This window comes from Hemibagrus wyckioides, linkage group LG23 (assembly GCF_019097595.1).
Source record: "Hemibagrus wyckioides isolate EC202008001 linkage group LG23, SWU_Hwy_1.0, whole genome shotgun sequence".
Classification (NCBI taxonomy): Eukaryota; Metazoa; Chordata; class Actinopteri; order Siluriformes; family Bagridae; genus Hemibagrus; species Hemibagrus wyckioides.
The window spans coordinates 19,076,610-19,099,272 of record NC_080732.1 but is presented as its reverse complement, the minus strand read 5'-3'; the positions used below and the strand labels follow the sequence as shown (position 1 = coordinate 19,099,272).

The 22,663-nt window shown below is 40.0% G+C and overlaps 1 protein-coding gene across 5 annotated transcripts in view; it reads right to left on the bottom strand.

The window, feature by feature from the left end:
* Positions 1 to 22,663, bottom strand: part of zgc:158766 (uncharacterized protein LOC100009641 homolog) — a 49,926-nt gene extending 27,263 nt beyond the window's left edge. For 2 of the 5 annotated variants that reach the window (XM_058377065.1, XM_058377066.1), the window contains exon 1: positions 22,442 to 22,663. In XM_058377065.1, the coding sequence (XP_058233048.1) occupies positions 22,442 to 22,648 (207 nt within the window). In that variant the 5' untranslated portion in view covers positions 22,649 to 22,663. Of the gene's footprint in view, positions 1 to 4,673; positions 4,955 to 9,303; positions 9,391 to 22,441 lie in introns of those variants that run through there. The other 3 variants (XM_058377064.1, XM_058377067.1, XM_058377068.1) reach the window with 3 other exon arrangements.

Below are 22,663 nucleotides of genomic sequence, written 5' to 3'. Positions count from 1 at the left end.
TATTCTAATAATATATATTTAGCACCTTATTGCCATCTCTTGATGGGAACATTAGAGTTTTATAAACGTATCCTGCTACAAAAGTGACTCATGAATCAAGTAACTGATTCATGAGTCACTTTTGTACCAGGATGCTCAGGAAGACCTGCTTGTGATTGTGACCCTCTGAGGAACGCTGGAAGAGATTACAGCATTGAGACCCAGAGAAAAATTCTGTGTGTTTGGTGTAACCTAGCGTGTATGTGTGTGTGTGTGTGTGTGTGTGTGAGAGAGAGAGAGAGAGAGAGAGAGAGAGAGAGAGAGAAATCGAGAGAGAGAGAGATCTGCATGCCACAAGGAGGAAAACTTAGTACTGTTTACTGGAGGAAGAACAACAATGGCAGGAAAGTCATCACTATGTATTTTTAAATATCTCAGAGAGCTGTACTTTGGGTTCTGCTGGCGCCGTGGACAAGAAGTCCACAAGGAGAACCTGCTTTGATCCTGAAAGATGTTTATAGAGTCGGGGAAATGCCTTGATGTACCACTGACCAAAAAATACCAAAAATACTGTATACCTATATATGTATAATGTATATTTATTAATTTACATATTCCACATACATACAGATTCACTCACTTCGGTTCTGTCATCATATGAGACTAAAGCCTCCCCCCCACACACACACACTGCTCAAAAGTTAGACATAAAAAAAACCCAGTAGACCAAACACGAGGCTCAGAAGTGTCTCGTTTGAAGAAGGACTTAAAAAGAGACAGAGATAAAGAAAGCTTCTGAAGCAGAACCAGCAGAGGAACAAAGACCCTGGAACTCTAGCAAGTCCAAGAAGATTAAAAGCTTCTGAAGGTTCTTCTGGGACTTTTCAGAATTCTCAAACTCTTAAACGATTTGAGTTCTAGTGTAGAAGTCTTCAGAAGACCTGAACAACAGTCTGACCTTGTGGAACTGTAAACGTATCTACAACCACTACATGGTTAAAAGACTCTGTAGGAGACTCTGTAGTAGAACCACACTGTCTGACTTTCTGGAACTCCTCAGAAGATGCTACAACTCTTCAACACTCCACTGCAGAGCTGTTGAGAATATTACACAATGCTCTGATGTTTTAGAATTTTTCAAATTTCTGGATCTCTTGGTCTGTGTGACATTAAGGAACAGGTCTTATGGAGCTTTTGATATGAGGAGGTGAACACATGATACGCTCTATAGTCAAGAGGTCAGAACCGTGTGGAAGGTGAATGCTAACCGCATGTGTGCTAGAACAACAAGAAACGTATGAGTACCGGAATCATGGCTACCGGAATCATGGCTACACACTTAGCATCAATGACAACCTTAGCGGTTAAGGTGGTTAAGGTGGTGGACTACCAATCGGAAGATTATGAGGTTGAATCCCAGGACCACCAAGCGGCCACCTCTGGGCCCGTGAGCAAGGCCCTTAACCCTCAATTGCTCAGCTGATACATAAAATGAGATCAATTGTAAGTCGCTCTGGATAAAGGGTATCTGCCAAATGCTGTGAATGGAAATGAACAACTAGATGAGTTTTACCACAGCCATGTCAGGATCCTATGGATGTTCTGGAACCTTCTCTTATGCGACGGCTGTCATGGCTTTGCTTGCTCTTTAAATCGTCACCACCAGCTTGTGTTTTTCTTTTTGAGACCCCATGAACATTAACAGTTCACAGTGATGCCTACTACCTCCATATTAGTGTCTCTGTCTCTTTAATCCGATAAACTTTGCTGTCATTACATCACCATCACATTACATTTATAGTGTTATCATTATTGTTTCTCTCAGAAGGCTGTACTGCATTTCTCTGGCATTCTAGAAGGGTTCTCTGCGTCAGCAGGTGGATGTGGGGGGTCAGAAACCCAAAGCTGGAGCGCTCCAGACCTCCAGCAGTGCATGACTCTGTGACTGTGCCATTTGAGAGTAACGTGAGAACGACAGCACTGAAACCGGACGAGCGATGGAGCTTTTCACCAAGGCACGGAAACAAAAAGTCACTTGAAGTGCCTGGAATTAGAGACATTTTCCAAAGGAAAAGCAAAAGAAAGTGCAGGAAACTGTTCTTGCTTCCATAAGTAAGGAAGGAATAAACCTAGTAAGTCTTACAGTGTTTTATTACTTTTATGCCACAACCTCAACCTTTTATACATTTATAGGGTATGTTTCACATCCTGAGAAAGTTAGTTCCTGTTCTCACGCTACAGCGGTTCCCTCACCAGCATCTCTTTCAGGTAAAGAAAAAGAAACACAAGTTACTGAAAAACCTCAACGAAGTACAAACATCTACAGACACTGGAGAATCCTTACATAAATGCTGAATAAAGACAATTCTCCTTACAGAGAACTTCATCACATTAATCTTTTTAAACACCTTAAATGTAGTCCAGATCTCTGTGACTGTGCTGTTACCATAAGAACATGTCAGCTAACATTAGAAGTAGCGTATTAATAATAATAATAATAATATAACTGTGTGAGTTGCTTCTGTTAGAGGAAATGAATCAACACTTTCTAACCAATCAGAATCCAAGGATTCATCAGCGCTTTGCTGTTTCAAACACCCATTTTGTCAGCTTCAAAGACTCTGAAAGTGCTGTAGGGGTGTGGCCTGTTGCCTGGGCAACCAAAGCAATAGCCCTGACCCAAATAGATCAAAGATGAAGCAGCTTTCGAAGTAAGCAACTTTTTTATTCATTAAGTTAATAACTGGTTGATTTACACATAACTGGTTGAAACCGTTTAAAAATAAGTTATATAAATATACAGTTACATGCTGTTCACAATAATAACATCAAAATGTTTTAATATTTTAGTTTTATTTGTTGCACTGAGCTGGCTGTGTGCAGCAATTAAAGTAAATGATTGTGCAAAGTGGTACTAGATGTTTAGAAGAAGATATGTAGAACAGGCTCCGCCCCCTCGGTCGCCACACACAAACCGTAATTAGGACTCGAGACGCGACTCTATGGCCAACGGAGCCAATTACGGCTTTTTGATTGAAGGATCCACTTCGCACTCAAGTAGCACTTTAGTGGCTATTGTGGTGTCCACTTTCGTGTGTGTGTGTGTGTGTGTGTGTGAAGGGTTCAGACACTTTGGACAGGGGAGTGTGAGTCGATAGAGTGTACGCTCTCTCTCCAGAGGAAAGCGAGCAACAAAGCCTGCTGCACTGAATGATGGAGTGCAGTGTGTGTGTGTGTGTGTGTGTGTGTGTGTGTGTGGTGGCATGGTCACTGAAGAGCCTTTAATATGTGATGGATTGAGCAGCAGTGTGAATGCACACATGATAAAGGTGCAAACACAGCAGAAATGGAAACAGATGAACAGAAGCAGCAAAAACATCTTAAAAGTATAAAAATAAAAATAATACACAAGTTGTCAAAGTGTCAAAACTTTTATTTTTTGCAAATTAGCTACCTAGCTACATTGTTGTAAACTCATCTAAACAGATAGCTGAGCAATATTAGCTTAGTGCTTCGCTAGATTTTAGATTCATTAAACCCAGTAATTAATCCCAGTAATTAAACCCAGTAATTAAACCCAGTAATTAATCCCAGTAATGAATCCCAGTAATTATTCCCAGAAATTAATCCCAGTGTGCATTAAAACAAGCTAGAGAACGGCAGCTGTGATATTCAGGTTTGTGATAAACTGGTCAAATTTAGCTGACCAGTTCTGGCCTTGTATTGACTCACGGATGTTCATCGACTCAGGAATGTTCATCAACTCAGCAGACTCAGGAGTCAGGACATTCATGCAGTGTGTGTGTGTCAGTGTGTGTGTGTGTGTGTTTTAAAGTTTGTTCTTTAGCAGTATTGAGATAGAATGTCAAGCACAGTGATATGAAAAGACTGTGATGAGAAATCAAAAGCTGTCAACAGAGTGAATAAAAACAGATCATTGAAGGACAGGAAGCTTCGATTCATTCCTCCCTCCATTCACATGATAATTGACAAATGCCTAGAGCATGAAAGGAAAGGAAAGGAATGAGCTCTGATCTTTGCTGAGACACTGACAGAAAACTGAACTTCAGAATTACTTTTTTATAGTATTTATATATATTTATTTATTCCACAGATGTGTTTATGCCATCGTGCTCAGAGTCAGGAGACTGATAATCAGTCAAACGTTACACTGCCATATTGAAGACTATCACTGCAGCATTGATCCATTAAAGTTCTGTAGATATCCCTGTGCTTTATTTAGGATGAGGCTCCCTAGCTAGGCAACATGGGTTGTGTTTTTGAGATAAAAGCATAAGCACAGTCTTTACGCACACACACACACACACTAAAAACTACAAGATGGCGTTGATGAAGTGATATATGACTTATATAAGTAAGTTATATCTTGGACGTTGACAAATTGTTGTTATAGTTGTAAACAGATTCAAAAAGTTTAAAGCACTTGTGATCTGAATATTTTTTCCTTTTATATACATCAATAACACACATTCGCTCTCTCCTTCTATAAGACAGTACAGTACAGTATGGAAGTGTAATGGGTGTCATTATGTGTTATTTTTACATTTTTTACCAAATGTTAACACACACACCACAGGAGCAACACACAGGACTGCGACACACACTTGTAACATTTACAATTCGCAACACACTTGAAATTTAAAGACAGCGGGACGTGACGCAGCGTGTCTCACCTTTATGCTCAGGTAATTGTCACAGCTGCGGGACTGGGCTCGCGTGTGCATGTCGTCTCCGTATAAACAACGCCTGCGGAATTAAATAAATAATCCGAATGGAAAACGAGTGCAGATTAAAATCCGGAGAGTGCTACAGGTCCATCATGTCCGGAGAGGGATGTGGGATTCTCCATGGCTGGGACGGAGTGTGTGTGTCCAACTCTCGCAAAAACTCAGCAAGTCAGCTGTGCGAGTCGTCCTGAGGGAGTGTGAGAGCGGCGGCAGTAAAGCTCTCCCTCTCTCTCTCTCTCTCTCTCTCTCACTGTGTGTCTCTCCACCCCTCGTTCACTCCCATTCGCTCAGTCATTCAACTTCCTTCACCGCTGAAAAAACACACAACCTGACCTGCACACAACAATGACACCACCACCTCCTCCCCCTGCCCACACACCACCCCTTTTGCCCTCCAGGGTCCCCCCTCCCCTTCATTTCTTTAACTCTTTACCACTCTCACCCCCCTCCCTCATTGTCCGGGCAGCACCAATGGATTATTCTATTGCTTTTGTCAAAGGAGAGGGGGAGAAAGACATTCGAATGCTGGTGGAACAATGGCACACTCCTGAATCAGGGGAATCCCTGACCCACACACACACACACACACGCACACACACTGACAGACGCACATGGCTTCCCGCCTCCCTGCTGAGTTCGAGAACGTCCACAGCTTGCATGATTCTCCATCACTATTCCAGAAGAATTAGTGAAGTATACAGGACTAATCTCGAACCATAAAGCCTTCTTCTGCTCAAGGTTCGAGGATTTAGAGCTCTCTGATGAGGGCTTACCTAGAGTAAAAGTTCCAGTTCCAATTTGTTCGGACAACATGGTGCTACCTGATTTGTGCAAAATGACTGCGTGACAAATGTTTGTATGGATACGAAGGAACTTGTTAGTAAATTGAGTCGTGTATAAATCCTTACCATTTGATTAGGACACAAGTAATACTGTAGCACCCTATTACAGGAGGAAGAGTCAGAGCAATGGCTGAGCTGCATTATTGGAAGATTTAGCGCACCTCAAACTTAAGAGGTGATATTTCACAGTTTTCGCTAAAACATAAGGATGATATTTAATTCAGTTTGACTACAAAAACATTTCGACACAAAACTGATAAATGAACACGAATGCTCCATTTTAAAATGCTGTTTTGCTTCTGTGTAATTTTGTGTTTCTGTGTATTTCATTCCCAGAGTCTCGTTCTCACATTAAATCAGAATGAATTAGGAAACGTTCAGGAGGAGGAAGTAAACTGCCCTGTAGGTGAACAGACAGGAATACATCCTGAGCTTTGCTTCATTTATATAACGATGTTCTAACAAAGCTGGCATGGTGAGATTTCTCTCTTCTCTTTTCAGGATCAGTTTGTCAGAGATAACGAGGGTATGCTGTGTGTTTCTCACCGGTTCTCTGTATGAGGATCTGGGTGTGTCTATGCTCTAGCAACATTTTAGACCTTAACTCCTGTTCCATGTTGTTGGCACATGCTCAGTTTCTTCGTTTTTATGCAGGTGGAAACTTTAAATGAGCAGTAAACCTCTTAACTCCGCCCCAAAATACTGTTCTGATTAATTTTTTTTATGCGTCAGATCTCACATGACCACGGAGACATCGCTCATTTACCGTGTGAAGTTCCTGTTTTCGTTCTCTCACCAGCCTCTCTACAGTGACGTCTTACACCTTCTGACCAATCAGATTACAGAATTCATGAACGTGCTGTGTGCTAATTGGCAGCATGCGATCTAGCTTTCTAGAGCTTCCTGCATCAGAACAGGAAATCATTATTCTGTATACTGACTGAGAGAACGGGACACTCGGCATCGTCTTTTTGTTTATCCGAGATAACCGTAGCTTTAGCGAGATAAAAGGGCGCGGCATTCGTGCTCTACACCCACGTCATGTCTGTGGTGGCATCTGCAGGCATAAATACTTCAAAAACATGTTATAATTTTCCTGTTGTTGTAAAAAAAAAGTCACTTAAAATAAGTTGTACAAGCTTTTAGAAAACTCGAGCAGGAGGAGATATAGCACTCCCCAGAGAGAGGCTGAGATCTGATATCGAGGATTGACGTTAATTAGACTGCTGAGCGTGCGCCCTTTGGTCTGTTCCCATAATCGTAACTCAGTCTTACACTAGAATAAAAATAAGTGCTCTGTGTGTGTGTGTGTGTTTAGGCACTGTTTGGACTCGGTGAGTGCTCGTGATAAACAACAACACGCTCATTTGCTGTTGTGTAAGGAGCTTGTGATGGCTGCTCTAAATATTTTTTCCTGAAATCCGGTGTGATACGATTGACTTTAAACTCTGTAAAGGAATATTTTAAATAAATCGCACATGTGTTTGAAGTTTTTGTTTTGGATTGTAGCTTCTATGCTAATGTTGCTAAGCTCCCACTTACAAGAACTTCATTTATATAGAGGAACTAAAGGTTATGGTAGTGGAGCAGATCGAATTGAACATGTGTATGTTTACTGTTTACTGTGTGTGTGTGTGTCTATGTGGGGCAGGTTCAGGGCATCAGTGTGTTTGCTGAGGAACACAAAGCCCAGCTGTGTCGTCCCTCCACACACACACTCACCCTACTGTGGAATGTAACACCCCGATCTCACAGCAGCTCTGAGCAGCGACCTAGCGGCACACCAACACCTCAACACACCTCTGTCTCTCTCTCTTTCTTTCTCTCACTATGTCTATCCTGTCTCTCTTTTCATTCATTCAGTCTCACTCACTCCCTGTCTGTCTTTCATAATTCAAATTTATCAGTTTTTCTTTCTTTCTTTCTTTCTTTCTTTCTTTCTCTATCCATCTTTCTTACATTCTATCTACCTATCATTTTTTATTTCTGTCTTTTCTCTGGCTTTCTTTGCCTGCCCTTCCCTCTCTTCCCCAGATGGATGCAAAATGATGGATGATACTCTCAGCTCATACACTATGTTGCCAAAGTTTTGGGACACCCCTCCAAATCATTGAATTCAGGTGTTGTTTTTCAGGGTTTGGCCTCGGCCTCTTTGTTCCAGTAAAAAGAACTCTTAATGCTTCAGCTTCAAACCAAGACATTTTGGACAGTTTCATGATCCCAACTTTGTGGGAACAGTTTGGGGATGACCCCTTCCTGTTCCAACATGACTGCACACCAGTGACCAAAGCAAGGTCCATAAACACACTCCTAAACTTGGAAAGCCTTTCCAGAAGAGTTGAAGCTTTTATAGCTGCAAAGGGCGGGACAACTCCATATTACATTCACGTGCATGTAAAGGCAGACGTCCCAAAACTTTTGGTAGTATAGTGTATGAAACCACAACTTTGATTCATTTATCAGTCTGTCTCTAAGATTCTGCAGCCTCTTGCAGATAAACTCATTTTAAAGTGCTTCCTCATCGCTATGACTAATCAGAGTGGAGATGTACTACATGACCTCACACACACACACACACACACACACGAAGCATGGAAGGAAAGGGAAGAAACCACCTAGAGAATCTCTGAGTGAATTATAAAATATCGGGCTTGTAATGAGACACAACCAAATGTCCAGACTACAGAAATAAACAACGACTAAACTGAGTGAGTCACGACCACGTGCATTGTCTCGCTCAAACCTGATGCAGGTTTATCAGCATCGTTTATCACTCAGAAGCGGGGATGAGTCACTGATCAGATCAGGCAAAAGTATAGTTCAAAAAGAGTAAAAAAAGTAGAGTATTTGTATAAATCAGTGTAATAAAAGCTCTGAGATGATTATTTATTTTTTACCAATGAATATCAGAAATATCTCTCTAACTCTGAGGAGTTTGTGTGTGCTAATATTTTAAAATGTTACAGATATCAAACCACATTTAAGTTACAAATCTCTGTAATCTTTATCCTGCCAGCCTGATGCTCTGCAATAGCTCAGCAATTAAAAAGGACACATTTCACCATCCAGCTATTTCCTTAAAAACATCGAGTGACTCTGATGTGATGAGTCTGATTTAAGTGGAACATGTGGTACTGAGTTTGGATTTTTGAGTGATGAACTGATAAAATGCTTAAATGTTACAACAGTCCATCTTTATAAATATGGAATACATAAGGACTAATCAGAAGGTCCATTTTGGAGAAGTCTATCCAAAAAGGTTTTGAGAATCCCTGAACAAAGCTTTACAATATCAAAGAAGCAACAAACTCTGTACAGGCTCATGGAATAAACTGTATTTATCTTTTTATACCTTAACCCTAGCTTTCAACCAACCAATAAAGACAAATAAAAAATACAGAATAAAGATTTCCATGTCAGAAAGCAGCTAAAAATCAGACTCAAAGGTTATAGTGATGGAAATGATACAAAAATGAGAATATTGGATAGCGGAGTACCGTCATGAAGTGAGCAAGAGTGCAAGAGAAGAAGAGTACGAGTGAGATTATTGGAGGTTGGATAAAACAAAAGTGCAAGCTCCACAATAAACCACAATCATTAAACAACATTATCACACTCCTACTGGACACCACAATGACCTGGAGGAGTCAAAACCTTCCGGAGACACAGATAACACTTGTGTTAAGATAACAAAAAAAAGAAGTGCTCAGAAAAAAAGTGTGTGAGAAGCTTACTGTGTTAATCAGGGATCGTTGACGCAGTGAAAGACGGACGAGTCGACTGCTTCGCTCGCTCTGGAGCTGTGATCTGACATGAGCTGCCTGGGGGAAGAGTTAATAGAGCTCAGGCAACATCTCACGGCCTTGAAGACGCACACACACACACACACAGAGACACACACATGCTCTGAGAATGAGAGTGAGTCTGGCCCACGGTCCCTCCCTCCTTCACAAAGCAAGGCAGTCTGGGAATCTGTGGTGGGAGTCAGGAGCTTGAGATAAAGAAGAAACACCACACACACAGTGTCTTTCTACCATTGCAAGGTCTCTCTCTCTCTCACACACACACACACACTCCCAGTGCAACCACCTGAATCAGTGTGTATTGTGTATTTTTGGCGCTAAGACATGGAATGTATATTCTCTTTCTCTCTCTTACACACACACACACACATACAAGAAACCTTGCCCTTTTTTGGATTCTACTTGACCCCCCAGTCAAACAGAGATAATTGGAGGCTAACAGGGCCGACCTGGTTTATCTTTAACCCCTGGCGGTTGGTGCAGCTTGATTCCACACTCATCCATCAGTCAGAGTTTCAGTGGCTCTGAGACGAGCATTCAGCTGTGATAATAAACACCCTGTGTTGGGCAGCAAAACCAGATGCACTGAATATTATCACCTTATCAGACAGACAGAGAGCGCATGGAGGGATCCTACGCAGGAACAGGTGTTTTAACAGTGTCCTCTATGACTCTGATAACACCTTCACACTGAATGATTCAAATAAGAAGTTATGTTATTTGCCTAGATAGAAATCTCACTGAATCTCCTACACCCACGGTTCCTCTGAATATTGTTGTTCAGCCACACAGTTTGTTTCTCTGCTGAACTACATTGCAGTGATGCTGTTTTACAGAACAAGTACTGGAGGTCTGTCTTAAAATATCGTCATAAGCACACACCCGAATCATCGTGCGTATATACTTGCTTCAAATTACACCCTTAAAGTCCATATATATATATATATATATATATATATATATATATATATATGTGGTGGCCTGGAAAACCCCCTGGCATGCTGAAATATTCTGCTATATATAAGTATATGTAGGTCTGAAAGAAACAAACCTTTCTGAAATGAAATACACTATATTGCCAAAAGTTTTGGAACACCCCTCCAATTCATTGAGTTCAGGTGTTGTTTTTCAGGGGTTGGGCTCGACCCCTTAGTTTCAGTGAAAGGAACTCTTAATGCTTCAGTTTCATACCAAGACATTTTGGACAAGTTCATGCTCTTTGTGGTAACAGTTTGGGGATGACCCCTTCCTGTTCCAACATGACTGCACACCAGTGACCAAAGCAAGCTCCATAAAGACATGGATGAGTGAGTTTGGTGTGGAGGAACTTGACTGGCCTGCACAGAGTCCTGACCTCAACCCCATAGAACACCTTTGGGATGAATTAGAGTGGAGACTGTGAGCCAGACCTTCTCATCCAACATCAGTGCCTGACCTCACAAATGTGCTTCTAGAGGAATGGTCAAAAATTCCCATAAACACAAAAAAATTCCCTAAACCTTGTGGAAAGCCTTCCCAGAAGAGTTGAAGCTGTTATAGCTGTAAAGGGCGGGACAACTCCATATTACATTCATGTGCATGTAAAGGCAGACATCCCAAAACTTTTGGTAATATAGTGTATGTAACATTTACAAAGTGAAAAGGGAGAAAGTTTCATTAGTGAGTGATTATTGTTCCGATGCTTTCCAGCAACTTGATGGAAGCATGATGTTCGCTGTGTGAGGAATGGTTATCACATTTAATGAGCAAGGTCTTAGATGTCTTTTTGACAAAGTGACTGTTTACTAGAAAGAGTAATTAAGAAAATTTTCCAGTCTAGAAAGTGACATATTTAGTCGGGCAACCCTGTTCCAGAAACTAGCAACAACAACAACAACAAAAGCATCGAAGAAAACAAAGATACAAAATTTCTATTGCTTCAAGAAACTTAAATCCAAAATAAAAATTCATATTCAAGAATGCTGGCTTAAAAAGCTGGGAAATAGGAATGGCAAAATTGATCCAGAAAATATTAAGGCTTAAATATTACAAGATCAGAATGACAAGAAAGCAACAAGAAGAAAATATTAAATACTAAAAAATAGCAAATTACAAAACGTTTAAATTGTAGAGGAGAATAATCATTTATGATCTGGCAACCCTGTTCCAAATCTAATAGAGAGCTAATTATAACACTTCCGCAAAGAGTTTAGATCTTTTACAGCAGAGGACTTTATGGTTGGTGTGTGTGTGTGTTAGTGGGTGGGTGGGTGTATGTGTTTAAGGGGGGTTTCCCTCTCCTTTGTCCACCTGTTGTGTCCTTTTTCCACGTCCCCCTCTACCCCCTGCAGAAAGTGTGTCTCGGACCTGGGAACACAGAGAGCCTTGTCTTCTCTCAGATGTGTGTAAGCACAGGTGGAAGCTCCTATTACAGTAGCTCTCTCAGCACGCGCACACACACACACACACACACACAGACCCCTATATATGTGTGCACTGTATCAGCTGATTGATGTCCATGAAGAATAAGTGAGACACTGACCAAATGGCGATGGGGAACGTCCTGAGCTTAAAGTGGAGAGAAAAAGTGTGTGTGTGTGTGTGTGTGTCTGTATGTGTGTGTGTGTATGCATTTTCCTAAAGTGTTCCTAAATGTCTGTGGAGGTCAGACAGGGCATGACCTCTATCACCACTTGCAAAGTGCAAAAACAATCCGGTCAGAAATTAGGCTGAATAATGTGTTAATAATCTGCACAGGAACAGAGGAGGAAGTAAATTTACCAGAAATCTAAAAGACCCTAAAAATATTTATTCATTACACAATGAAAAAAGGTCCTTTCATTAACCGCTCTGTAGTCAGAAATATGTCCAGTCAAGTAAATGGTTTCGATTTGCTATCTCTCTCTTTCTCTCTCTCTCTCTCTCTCTCTCTCTCTCTCATTTAGCTCCACCCCCAAAACATTAGAAAATGTCACAAAGGCATGTTCTTAAGAACGTAAATTATACAGACATCAATTTATGTCCTAATGTAAATTATAATGTCCTGATGCTATATTCAGTTATCATTAAGGTACTTTCATACACTATATTGCCAAAAGTTTTGGGACGTCTGCCTTTACATGCACATGAATGTAATATGGAGTTGTCCCACCCTTTACAGCTATAACAGCTTCAACTCTTCTGGGAAGGCTTTCCACAAGGTTTAGGAGTGTGTTTATGGGAATTTTTGACCATTCCTCTAGAAACGCATTTATGAGGTCAGGCACTGATGTTGGACGAGAAGGTCTGGCTCGCAGTCTCTGCTCTAATTCATCACAAAGGTGTTCTATGGGGTTGAGGTCAGGACTCTGTGCAGGCCAGTCAAGTTCCTCCACACCAAACTCACTCATCCATGTCTTTATGGACCTTGCTTTGGTCACTGGTGTGCAGTCATGTTGGAACAGGAAGGGGTCATCCCCAAACTGTTCCCACAAAGAGCATGAAATTGTCCAAAATGTCTTGGTATGAAGCTGAAGCATTAAGAGTTCCTTTTACTGGAACTAAGGGGCCGAGCCCAACCCCTCAAAAACAACACCTGAACTTGGAAGGGTGTCCCAATACTTTTGGCAACAAAGTGTATCACACCTTTAATCTTTGTCTTTTGTTCGAGGAAGTATCAAATTCACAGGCATCCTATGATGATTTGCCCAAAGCTGGAATATAAACCAAGTACATCTTCTCAACTCTTTGACAAATCCCAACAAGTGTTTGAAGCTCCACTGATATTATATAACGAGCCAAACTTTTTATGTATTGTAATTCTAGCAAATTAACTGCTGAAAGAGAGAGAGCATCTAGCAATGTCTGGACCTCCTCCAGTTTCAAATCTCAAGATTTCCCCTTACTGATTTCAAAGGATGTGAAGTAATGATGAAGGTAAAGTGGTTTAGTAACACAAAGCTCAAAAATGGTTGAAACAGAACCTAAACAACAAAAAAACCCAACAAACGAGTCAAACTAAGCTTCTGGAAATCCCATGAAAGCTTGTGTTAGATGCTTAAAGCAAAGCTTAGGCTGTGGAGAATCAACGACAAATGAAGAATCTGATTCAGGTTCAGACCTGCTCCGAACCTCTCATGATGAAGAAGTGATATAAACTGTGCATGTATAAGAGATCTTTACAGGAACAAAAAAAGAGGAAACTCACTAGCACTTCTTCACAGAACAATCCAGGCATGTGTGGGAGGCTTTATTTTTATGAAGGAGATACATTTTCTCATAAAAAGAGATCACAACTGGTTCAATTTTTCAGCACTGGTCCATGTTACTCAGACTGCTATTCTGATCAATAATATTTAGATGATGATTTTGGACGAAATGCATCAGTGTGTTCGATGAGAAGAGCTGTATGACTAGCAGAAGAAATATTCCCCAGAGAAACAAGATAAAACATTCAGAAATATCAACCAATGATTCTCCCAGATGTCCATGGCTTCCACCATTTTGAGAACCATTAACAGAAATTGAAATAAAAATGTAATTTTCTGTGTGCCAAGAAATTGCTAGAGTCTGTGAAGTGAAGACCACAAACTGAGGTTCTTACCTTTGTCTCAGCCTTAATATTGCTGAGAGGGTAGAGGGAGAGAAACGTGAGGAGAGAGAGAGAGAGAGAGAAACGTGGAGACAAAGAGACAGAGACAAGACACCAGTGACAGCTGTACAACCAGAGAGTATTACAGGCTCCGCTTATAGGTCTGAGGTATCCCACTATTCTCAGCTGCTTTGTTGTAACCTGGCATGTCAGAAAACTACAAAAGGAGTGTCCTGCTTTTAACATCTGTAGCTGAAGCTGAACATATCATACACTCACTGGTCATGGGTATAAAGTTAAGAGAGCACTAGAAAATATATATGGCAAACATAAACTATCTAATAATTTAGCATAATAATTAAGCTAGCTAAACATGTATCTGTAAAAATCTTGGACATGTTCTTCAGATGTTCCTCCCCAACATGCCTCGGATTCAGCCACATTGAGGAACGTGAACTCAAAGTCAGAGCTGAAAATATAAATTCGACTCCTGAGTTGCAAACATTATAAAAGTGGAATGTTGACATTATTTTGGTAATGTCAGCAGTGTCGGAAAGTAGCCACAGCCAGGGCAATTCAAGGAGCATCTGGACTGTCAGAATGACTTTGCATTAGATCTAAATGCCCTCGAGCAGAAAGAGAGACTCTCTCCGTCTATCAGCTCCTCCGATCTGCTCTTTTCTGTGTATTCGTCTCACACAAGCAAAGGGGTTGGAGGATCATGAAACAGAAATGTGGCATCTATTCCATAAATGTACGTATGACGATATAATTATTTAACATTGTGTTCCTGTGGTAGCCTGTACCCTAGCTTTTGTACAATAAGACTAAGGTTTGCTCAATAGGGAAAGCTTTAAAGGTAAGAGAGTTAGAAAATATTTTGAGTAGAACTCTTTTAACATTCCAAAAAGCCTTGAGGAACTTTTATCCCCAAGCATTGACGTTGATCCCAATGCAATCCCAGGTCATCTTCCTTCCAGTAAAGCCTGGATCAGCCCCAGGCTCTCACACCAAGTCATTCCTGTCTGGTGTACCTTCAGTGGAATGCATCCAGGAGCCATGTTATCAACATGGAGGAGCAGAAGTTCTACTCTGAGCCCCTTGCACACTCTAGAACCACCATACAGAAACTTTTACCTTGCAATCTTGTTACTTCATTTGCTATGCAAAGCCCGTGATCATTCATCAGAGTAGAGGTGAAGATCTCATGCTCCTTCATCCCAGCTCTCAAAAACAAAACCACATAAAACTGAGGAACCTTCCTGAACCTCCACTTCTCCATTAAGAAGCAGGTAAGCTTTTTTCATCCATATCAGAGATGGCAGACATTTTGTGTGAGAGTGATGGATCAAAGCCTTTTAATTAAACAGAACATTTTGACAATTTCCTATGAGAATTTCTCAGCCAAAAAGGATGTAAATAAAAGATTCTTGAATAGGAATCAAATGAGGTCGATATAATCTTATCTGATGTGAAGACCAGAAGTGGAACACACACATTGCTGTAATGTGTGATCCTCCCCCTTTCCATCAGACCAGGTGTGTGTTGTTTTGTCCCCATGGATTACAGGCCAAACACTCCCAGGTGTTGAGAAGGTGAAAAAACAGCTAGCGAGAGTTGCTCTTCTGAAACTCCCATGCTCGATACTGAAAAAGCACAACAGGTCAGAGTGTGAGTTTTGTGAATACGTTCAGGGTGACATGTCATGATGACATCCAGAGTCCAGGAATGTCCCATCGAGTAAGGGGAAAGAAATGAGGACTCGTCGCAGGTCTGTATTACCCACCTGGAGCTGGGCAGCTCTTTCATCTGCACAGGAAAGCTTTTAAAAATTACAGGGCTGCTGGCACTATAACTCACACAGAGCAAAAAAAAAATCCCACCAAGGGCTTGAACCCTGTTTGACATGGAAGGAAAGCCTTCTGAGGAAGCTAGAGGAGATGAAGGAGTTCCACTGACCACACATGAACATGTCAGCATGCACATAAACATGTTCAGATCGATAGAGTCAAGATTTCATTAAATGCTAAATTTTAGTATCTAATATATTATTATTCTTTATATCAAGGTTATATAGCTTGCATACAAATCATTTTGAAAACTTCATCTCGTTTAGACAATCTGGTTGGTCAATCGACTGAGTTCTGAACGTGCAGCAGGAACGAATGAGTGCTGTCTTAGATGCAGCTGATTTGTTTTTCAGGAAGTTGAGGCTCTTGTCATTTCCAGTAAAATCTGACACACATGGGACATAGCACTTCTATCTCACTCTAAAGGATCAGTTAGTAAAGGCATATCTGTATACACTAGAGAGAGAAAGAAAGAGAAACAAGGGAGGGAGGGTGAGGTTTTTCCTGTTTCCACTGGGCTAATTATACACTTCTCCAGAGGATGGAGCATAAATCAGGATGAACAATGGCTCTCTCCTACTTTGCTCAAAGTCTGAACACATCTACAGCTCTCCACTGCTCGGTCACTCTCAGACCGACCAGACAACACTCAAAGCTGAACGTTAATCAGCGATCTTTCTCATTTCACGTTAAGAGATGGAGAACTTGTTAAATGTGGACAAAATCCACAGACAAGGTGAAAAAGCATCTATTTAAAAGTTCATAAAGAGAAGCAGACTGAGAGAGAGAGAGAGAGAATCCAGCGGAGTGCTCGTTAGCATGGATTGACGCTTGGCTTCGGTAAACGATGTCATTGTGTTGTGTTATCTACGTAATGAGCTCTTCCTGTTGTGTTAAGTTGGATTCCTGGAGTTATCTGGCTTTTTGGTCTCGTCTCTAATCTCATGACCAAGTTCATTCCTCCAAAACAGCACAAACTGTTGTGACACTATTCATGCTCCACAACCCCACTAGGCGGCGACATGATAGGAACAGCGCTGCAGGATGATCTTCGTCACAGAAATGTTTCGCCTATTGTCAGTCAAGCACAGCTTTATTAAAGGATGCTTAATAAAACTACATTAAACATGATGATGCTTACAAAGCATACAAAGCTTACAAAGTACAACATTTTAAATAGTTTTTGATTTGAGTGTTAAGCTTATAACTAAAACTCACACTTAGCCTTAAACTGTTGTAATGCCTGCTAAGAAAATGTTAAACTACAAACACAAAATACATCCCTGGGAAATACACACATCTTCTAATGCTACATGTAAACTAACAGGTGAGATAGATAGATAGATAGATGGATAGATGGATAGATAGATAGATAGATAGATAGATAGATAGATAGATAGATAGATAGATAGATAGATAGATGGATAGATATTCTCTAGGTGTTTTTTCCCTTTGTGTGTGTGTGTGTGTGTGTGAGGTCATGTAGTACATCACTCTGATTGGTCAAAGCGATAAGGAAGCACTTTAAAATGAGTTTATCTGCAAGAGGCTGCAGAATCTTTGACTGACTCAAAGCTGTGGTTTTATACACTATACTTGTTTAAAGCTATAACAGCTTCAACTCTTCTGGGAAGGGTTTCAACAAGGTTTAGGAGTGTGTTTAGGGAATTTTTGACCGTTCCTCTAGAAGCGCGGTCATTTGTGAGTTCAGGCACTGATGTTGGATGAGAAGGCCTGGCTCACAGTCTCCGCTCTAATTCATCCCAAAGGTGTTCTATGGGGTTGAGGTCAGGACTCTGTGCAGGCCAGTCAAGTTCCTCTACACCAAACTCTCTCATCCATGTCTTTATGGACCTTGCTTTGGTCACTGGTGTGCAGTCATGTTGGAACAGGAAGGGGTCATCCCCAAACTGTTACCACAAAGTTGGGAGCATGAAATTGTCCAAAATGTCTTGGTATGAAGCTGAAGCATTAAGAGTTCCTTTCACTGGAACTAAGGGGCCGAGTCCAACCCCTGAAAAACAACACCTGAATTCAAGGACGTGGAGGGGTGTCCAAAAACTTTTGGCAATATACTGTATACATACACATATAATCTATATATCTATATATACACACACACACACATAATCTTTAGTGCTACTGGACTACAGCCAGAAGAGTACAGGAATAGAGTGTCTGTGTACAGGAATAGAGTGTCTGTGTGTGTGCTCTAATTCTCTCTCTCTTTCTTTCTCTCTTTCTGGTACAAAACTGAGACATTAGTATTCAAAGCACTGATTTCTGAAAAAGAAGAGATTCAGGGAGAGGGAGAGAGAGATTCATCGTCCAGACTCAAACTGGATTATCCCGTGCTGATCCATGGTGCATCGCTAAGCAACTGCCCAAGCAAGCCGAGAATTTGGACAGCAGGCTCCAGCGCCATCCTTTCTTTGTTGGCAACAAATCTCCTGAGCTTGTTCGTTCTGAGTTTGTGGCTGAAATGTTTTGGTGCTGATGATCAAGTCAAGTTTATTTAGAATGACCAACCTCACGGCCATGTCTCAGTGGGCTTTATGGGGCCTGGACAATGACCAACCCCACGGCCTTAAACGGCCAAATGAGGAGGGAAAAAAAACATAGAAAACTTGGAAAGGGCGTGAATGTTGGGACAAACAGCAGAGACAAAAACACAGTTAGTGGTAAGGGATGCACCAGTACATCTTATACACAGGGGTTCTGAATAAGAGTTGGATAAACTAAATATCAAATTCCTCATTACTAATTGCTCCATACGATTGTCTCTCGGCAGAAGAACTAAAACAATGACTAATTATTTCATCATACATTAATTCTATTAATTCTGATGCTTTCTTCTAAATGTCAGAGGTTTTCACACACAGCAAACTAATAAGATTTTAGTTCATTATTTTATTTTTATGTAAAAATATATCACAGAATTTGTTCAATTTTACAGTAATAGAAGTATTACATATTATGCTGCATTACACACATTTTAAGACCGTGATTTGGTGAATTTAATATTGTGAAGGAAATTTTAGATTTGAGATTAAAACTCATGATGTGACGTGTTCTAAAGGCCACAGTATGTCACAACTGTGTCACAATTATTTTCATCTCAAAATGGGTTCTGTGGATCTTTTAGAAGTTGCTGAAATAAGTCCTTTTATTTTTAAAAATAAAATTGTTAGATTGATGGAAATCATAACCGTTAGAAAGTTATTATGTGTATTATTGTGTTCTTCCCTTAAATGTCATGCCTTCTTGTCTTCACTTGGGAAATATTTCAGAAACAAATAGCTCTATGGCTCTAATAAATACACAACATATTGTTTATAGACATTTAAATGAATTGAATTAATACATATGGAGTTTATTGTACGGGTAAAGGGGTCTTCGGCTAACAAAAAGAGAACCAGTGTCTTTTCTCATACACTATACTGAGCAATTTATAGAAGCTCCAGTGACACCTACAGTTCTAGAAATGGCAGCGCATCATGTCTCCTTGTGCACTAAATTTAGGCTTATTTTCTTATAAAGTCACTCCAAATTTTTTTGTACACTGTAAATTTTTCTCTAATACATATACAGTTGTGTGATTTGTCAATTTCACACACACACAAAAAAAAAAAAAAAAAAAATATATATATATATATATATATATAACAAAAAGGCAGAGAGTTAAAACTGATTCTGAAAGCTTTAATCCTGCGGTGTTTAATAATGTCTTAAAGTTGAGATGGAATGGAAATCCAGCTCAGTTGTGTTCACTGAGTTTTAAAGATTAAGAGACCTTTTTAATAATATTATTTATAATAATAATAAATATTAATAATCATTTTTTATTGTTATCAAGTGTTTCTTTTCCTTCCTGATGATTAAGAAATAAACGCAGTCTGCTGTTTTTCTTCTCGCTGCTACCTCAGAATTACTGAAGCGTTTCTCCCTCTTGGACTCGTGAAGCTTAATCAAGTGGAAATTAGGGATGTGGAGGGAGGCATTATTTGGGGGGCGGGGGGGCGTTGGGGTCATTGGGACGGGGCAGAATAGGCCAATTGTTCAGCGAGTTCTTTGAGCAGCGGAGTGGTGCTAAACAAAAAAAACTGCAGAAGCATCAGAGAAAACCCTAATGAGACTGCAACACACAACATGGGTCTAAACTCACATAATACATAATAAATAAACAAATGCATTTAAACAAATTAATGTCTTCAGCTTCATGCAGAGACAAAAATTCTCTTTCTGTCTCATTAAAGCACTTTGATATGTGTGAGAAGAAACACTAAAGGACACAATACAGTGATAAAACTGTGACTTATACTATATTCCACACACAATTGTTGTACTGATATTTATCTCTCATTAATATAGAGCCATTACTTTCATAATGTATAAACTCATTAATGTATTCAACACAAAAAACACAACTACACTGGTATACTTTACTATTACAGTAAAGTAGAGTAGAGTACACTCTATATAATACAACACAATATTATCCTACATTTTTATACCCTACTAATCTAGCACACTGTACAGTCTACTATAATATGCTACATATTATATATTACATTATTGTATGTATTGTATGTAATGTACTGTATTTCATGTAGGCATTTTATTACTAGAATCTACTATATACAGTACATATACTACTATAGTACAGTATATTACAATCTACTATTATACTATGTCACTGTAGCATATACACTATATTGCCAAAAGTTTTGAATTTAGGTGTTTTCCAGGGGTTGGCCTCAGCCCCTTAGTTCCAGTGAAAGGAACTCTTAATGCTTCAGTTTCATACCAAGACATTTTGGAAAATTTTATGCTCCCAATTTTGTGGGAACAGTTTGGGGATGACCCCTTCCTGTTCCAACATGACCAAAGCAAGGTCTATAAAGACATGGATGAACGAGTTTGGTGTGGAGGAACTTGACTGGCCTGCACAGAGTCCTGACCTCAACCCCATAGAACACCTTTGGGATGAATTAGAGTGGAGACTGTGAGCCAGATCTTCTCGTCCAACATCAGTGTCTGACCTCACAAATGAGAGGAATGGTTAAAAATTTCCATAAACACACTCCTAAACCTTATGGAAAGCCTTCCCAGAAGAGTTGAAGCTGTTATAGCTGCAAAGGGCGGGACAACTCCATATTACATTCATGTGCATGTAAAGGCAGACGTCCCAAAACTTTTGGCAATATAGTGTATTATACTTTCCTGTTCTATAACATATACTACTTTGTGTCATTATATTATATTGCCTACTAAACTAAACTCTACTGTAAAATACAGCAGTAGACTCTCATACAATACTATGTGATATTGAATGTTCTATTAAACTATTACAAACTAAAGTATTACACAGTTTGCTATAGTATTGATCTCTTTACTATGCTTTATTAACTTTAACTACAGTATTAGACTACTGCTTCACTAAACATTTAAACTGAGCTAGTACACTACACCATACACTAAATTGCTCTATTTTACGTATCCTATTGTCTCTATAGTAACATATATATCTCAGTAAACGATTAGCCTCAATGTTATTACACTATACTATAATATTATACTGTTGATGTAGTTGTAATGTGACTGTACCACTAAAACCTATGCTGCTATATAATTGATTCTACAGTTGTGGTATTTCAGTACAGTATTTATCTAAAGTACAGTGTTATACTGTACAGTAGAACCTCAGGGCACGAAAGAGCCCAAAGTACATACAAATCAATTACGTTCAAAAATTCTCCTAAAACTTGCTTCTACGTACAACCATTATTTCGGAGTACCACCCGCCGTCCCAAGCCGCCGCTATCAGGTAACCAAAGGCACGAGTGCGTTACCCAGTGTCAGTTTTGATCAGTCTTCGGTCTCGTGATCGTACGTGTGCGTAGTAGCTGTGAGCTATATAATTTGTATTATACTGTATATAATAAGGTGTCTGATCAGGCTACGCAGTACTGCAAGCCGCTGTGAGAAAGGTACGTGAACAATCCCTGTACAGTCCGTGTAAAAAGTCTTCCCTCTCTCCTTTATAGTTGTTATATTTAGCGTTTTGTATAATTAAGGCTTTTTCATACTTTGTTTCATACTTTGTTTCATATAAAATGAAAAGTTACATATAGCTCGTAGTGATCGGGAATGGATTAATTCTATTTACATGCCATAAAATAAATCGGCCTACAAGCAAATGGGTTGCGACCAGAATTTAGGAACGGATTACGGTCAGACTCCGAGGTTCTACTGTGCTTTAATATATTTGTACACTTTACTACATCAGAATAGTCTTTGATATCGTACTACACTGCAACATTATACTGTCTGTACAGTTGTACTAAATAAGTCTATTACTGCTCTATATTACACTATACAGTCTATTATATTATAGTATTACTCTATTATACTATACTATAAAATTATACACAAGTGCAAAACATATTTTTCTCCAAATGTAGTTATTTCAGTGAATGCGCAATGATCCTAGCTGCAGTGAATAAAATTTTCTACACGATATAGAGTGTTACTCTTCTGGGTTTTGCAGTAATCTTGGTATTAAGATGGTTTTGTTCTTGCACAGCTCTTGACCTGGGCACAAATCTTGCCAGTTTAACTTTCCCTCCTCGCTTTTATCACAGAAAGTGAATTACAGCCTGGATCTTACCTCAGTCGGCTGTTTTCTGGTGGATCCTCCTACGGTGCACCTGGGTCCGTCTTCTCCTGCATTATTCTCTGACGTCCGCTTCCCGTCCGGAGAGAAACAGCGGTCTGTGCGTTCCGACGGAGTTTCTCTGAGGGGAAACGGAGAGACTGAATTTGCATTTCCACAACCCTCCCCATCTCTAACCCCTTCTCTTTTCAGCGCTGCCATTGTTTGGCCCGGTTG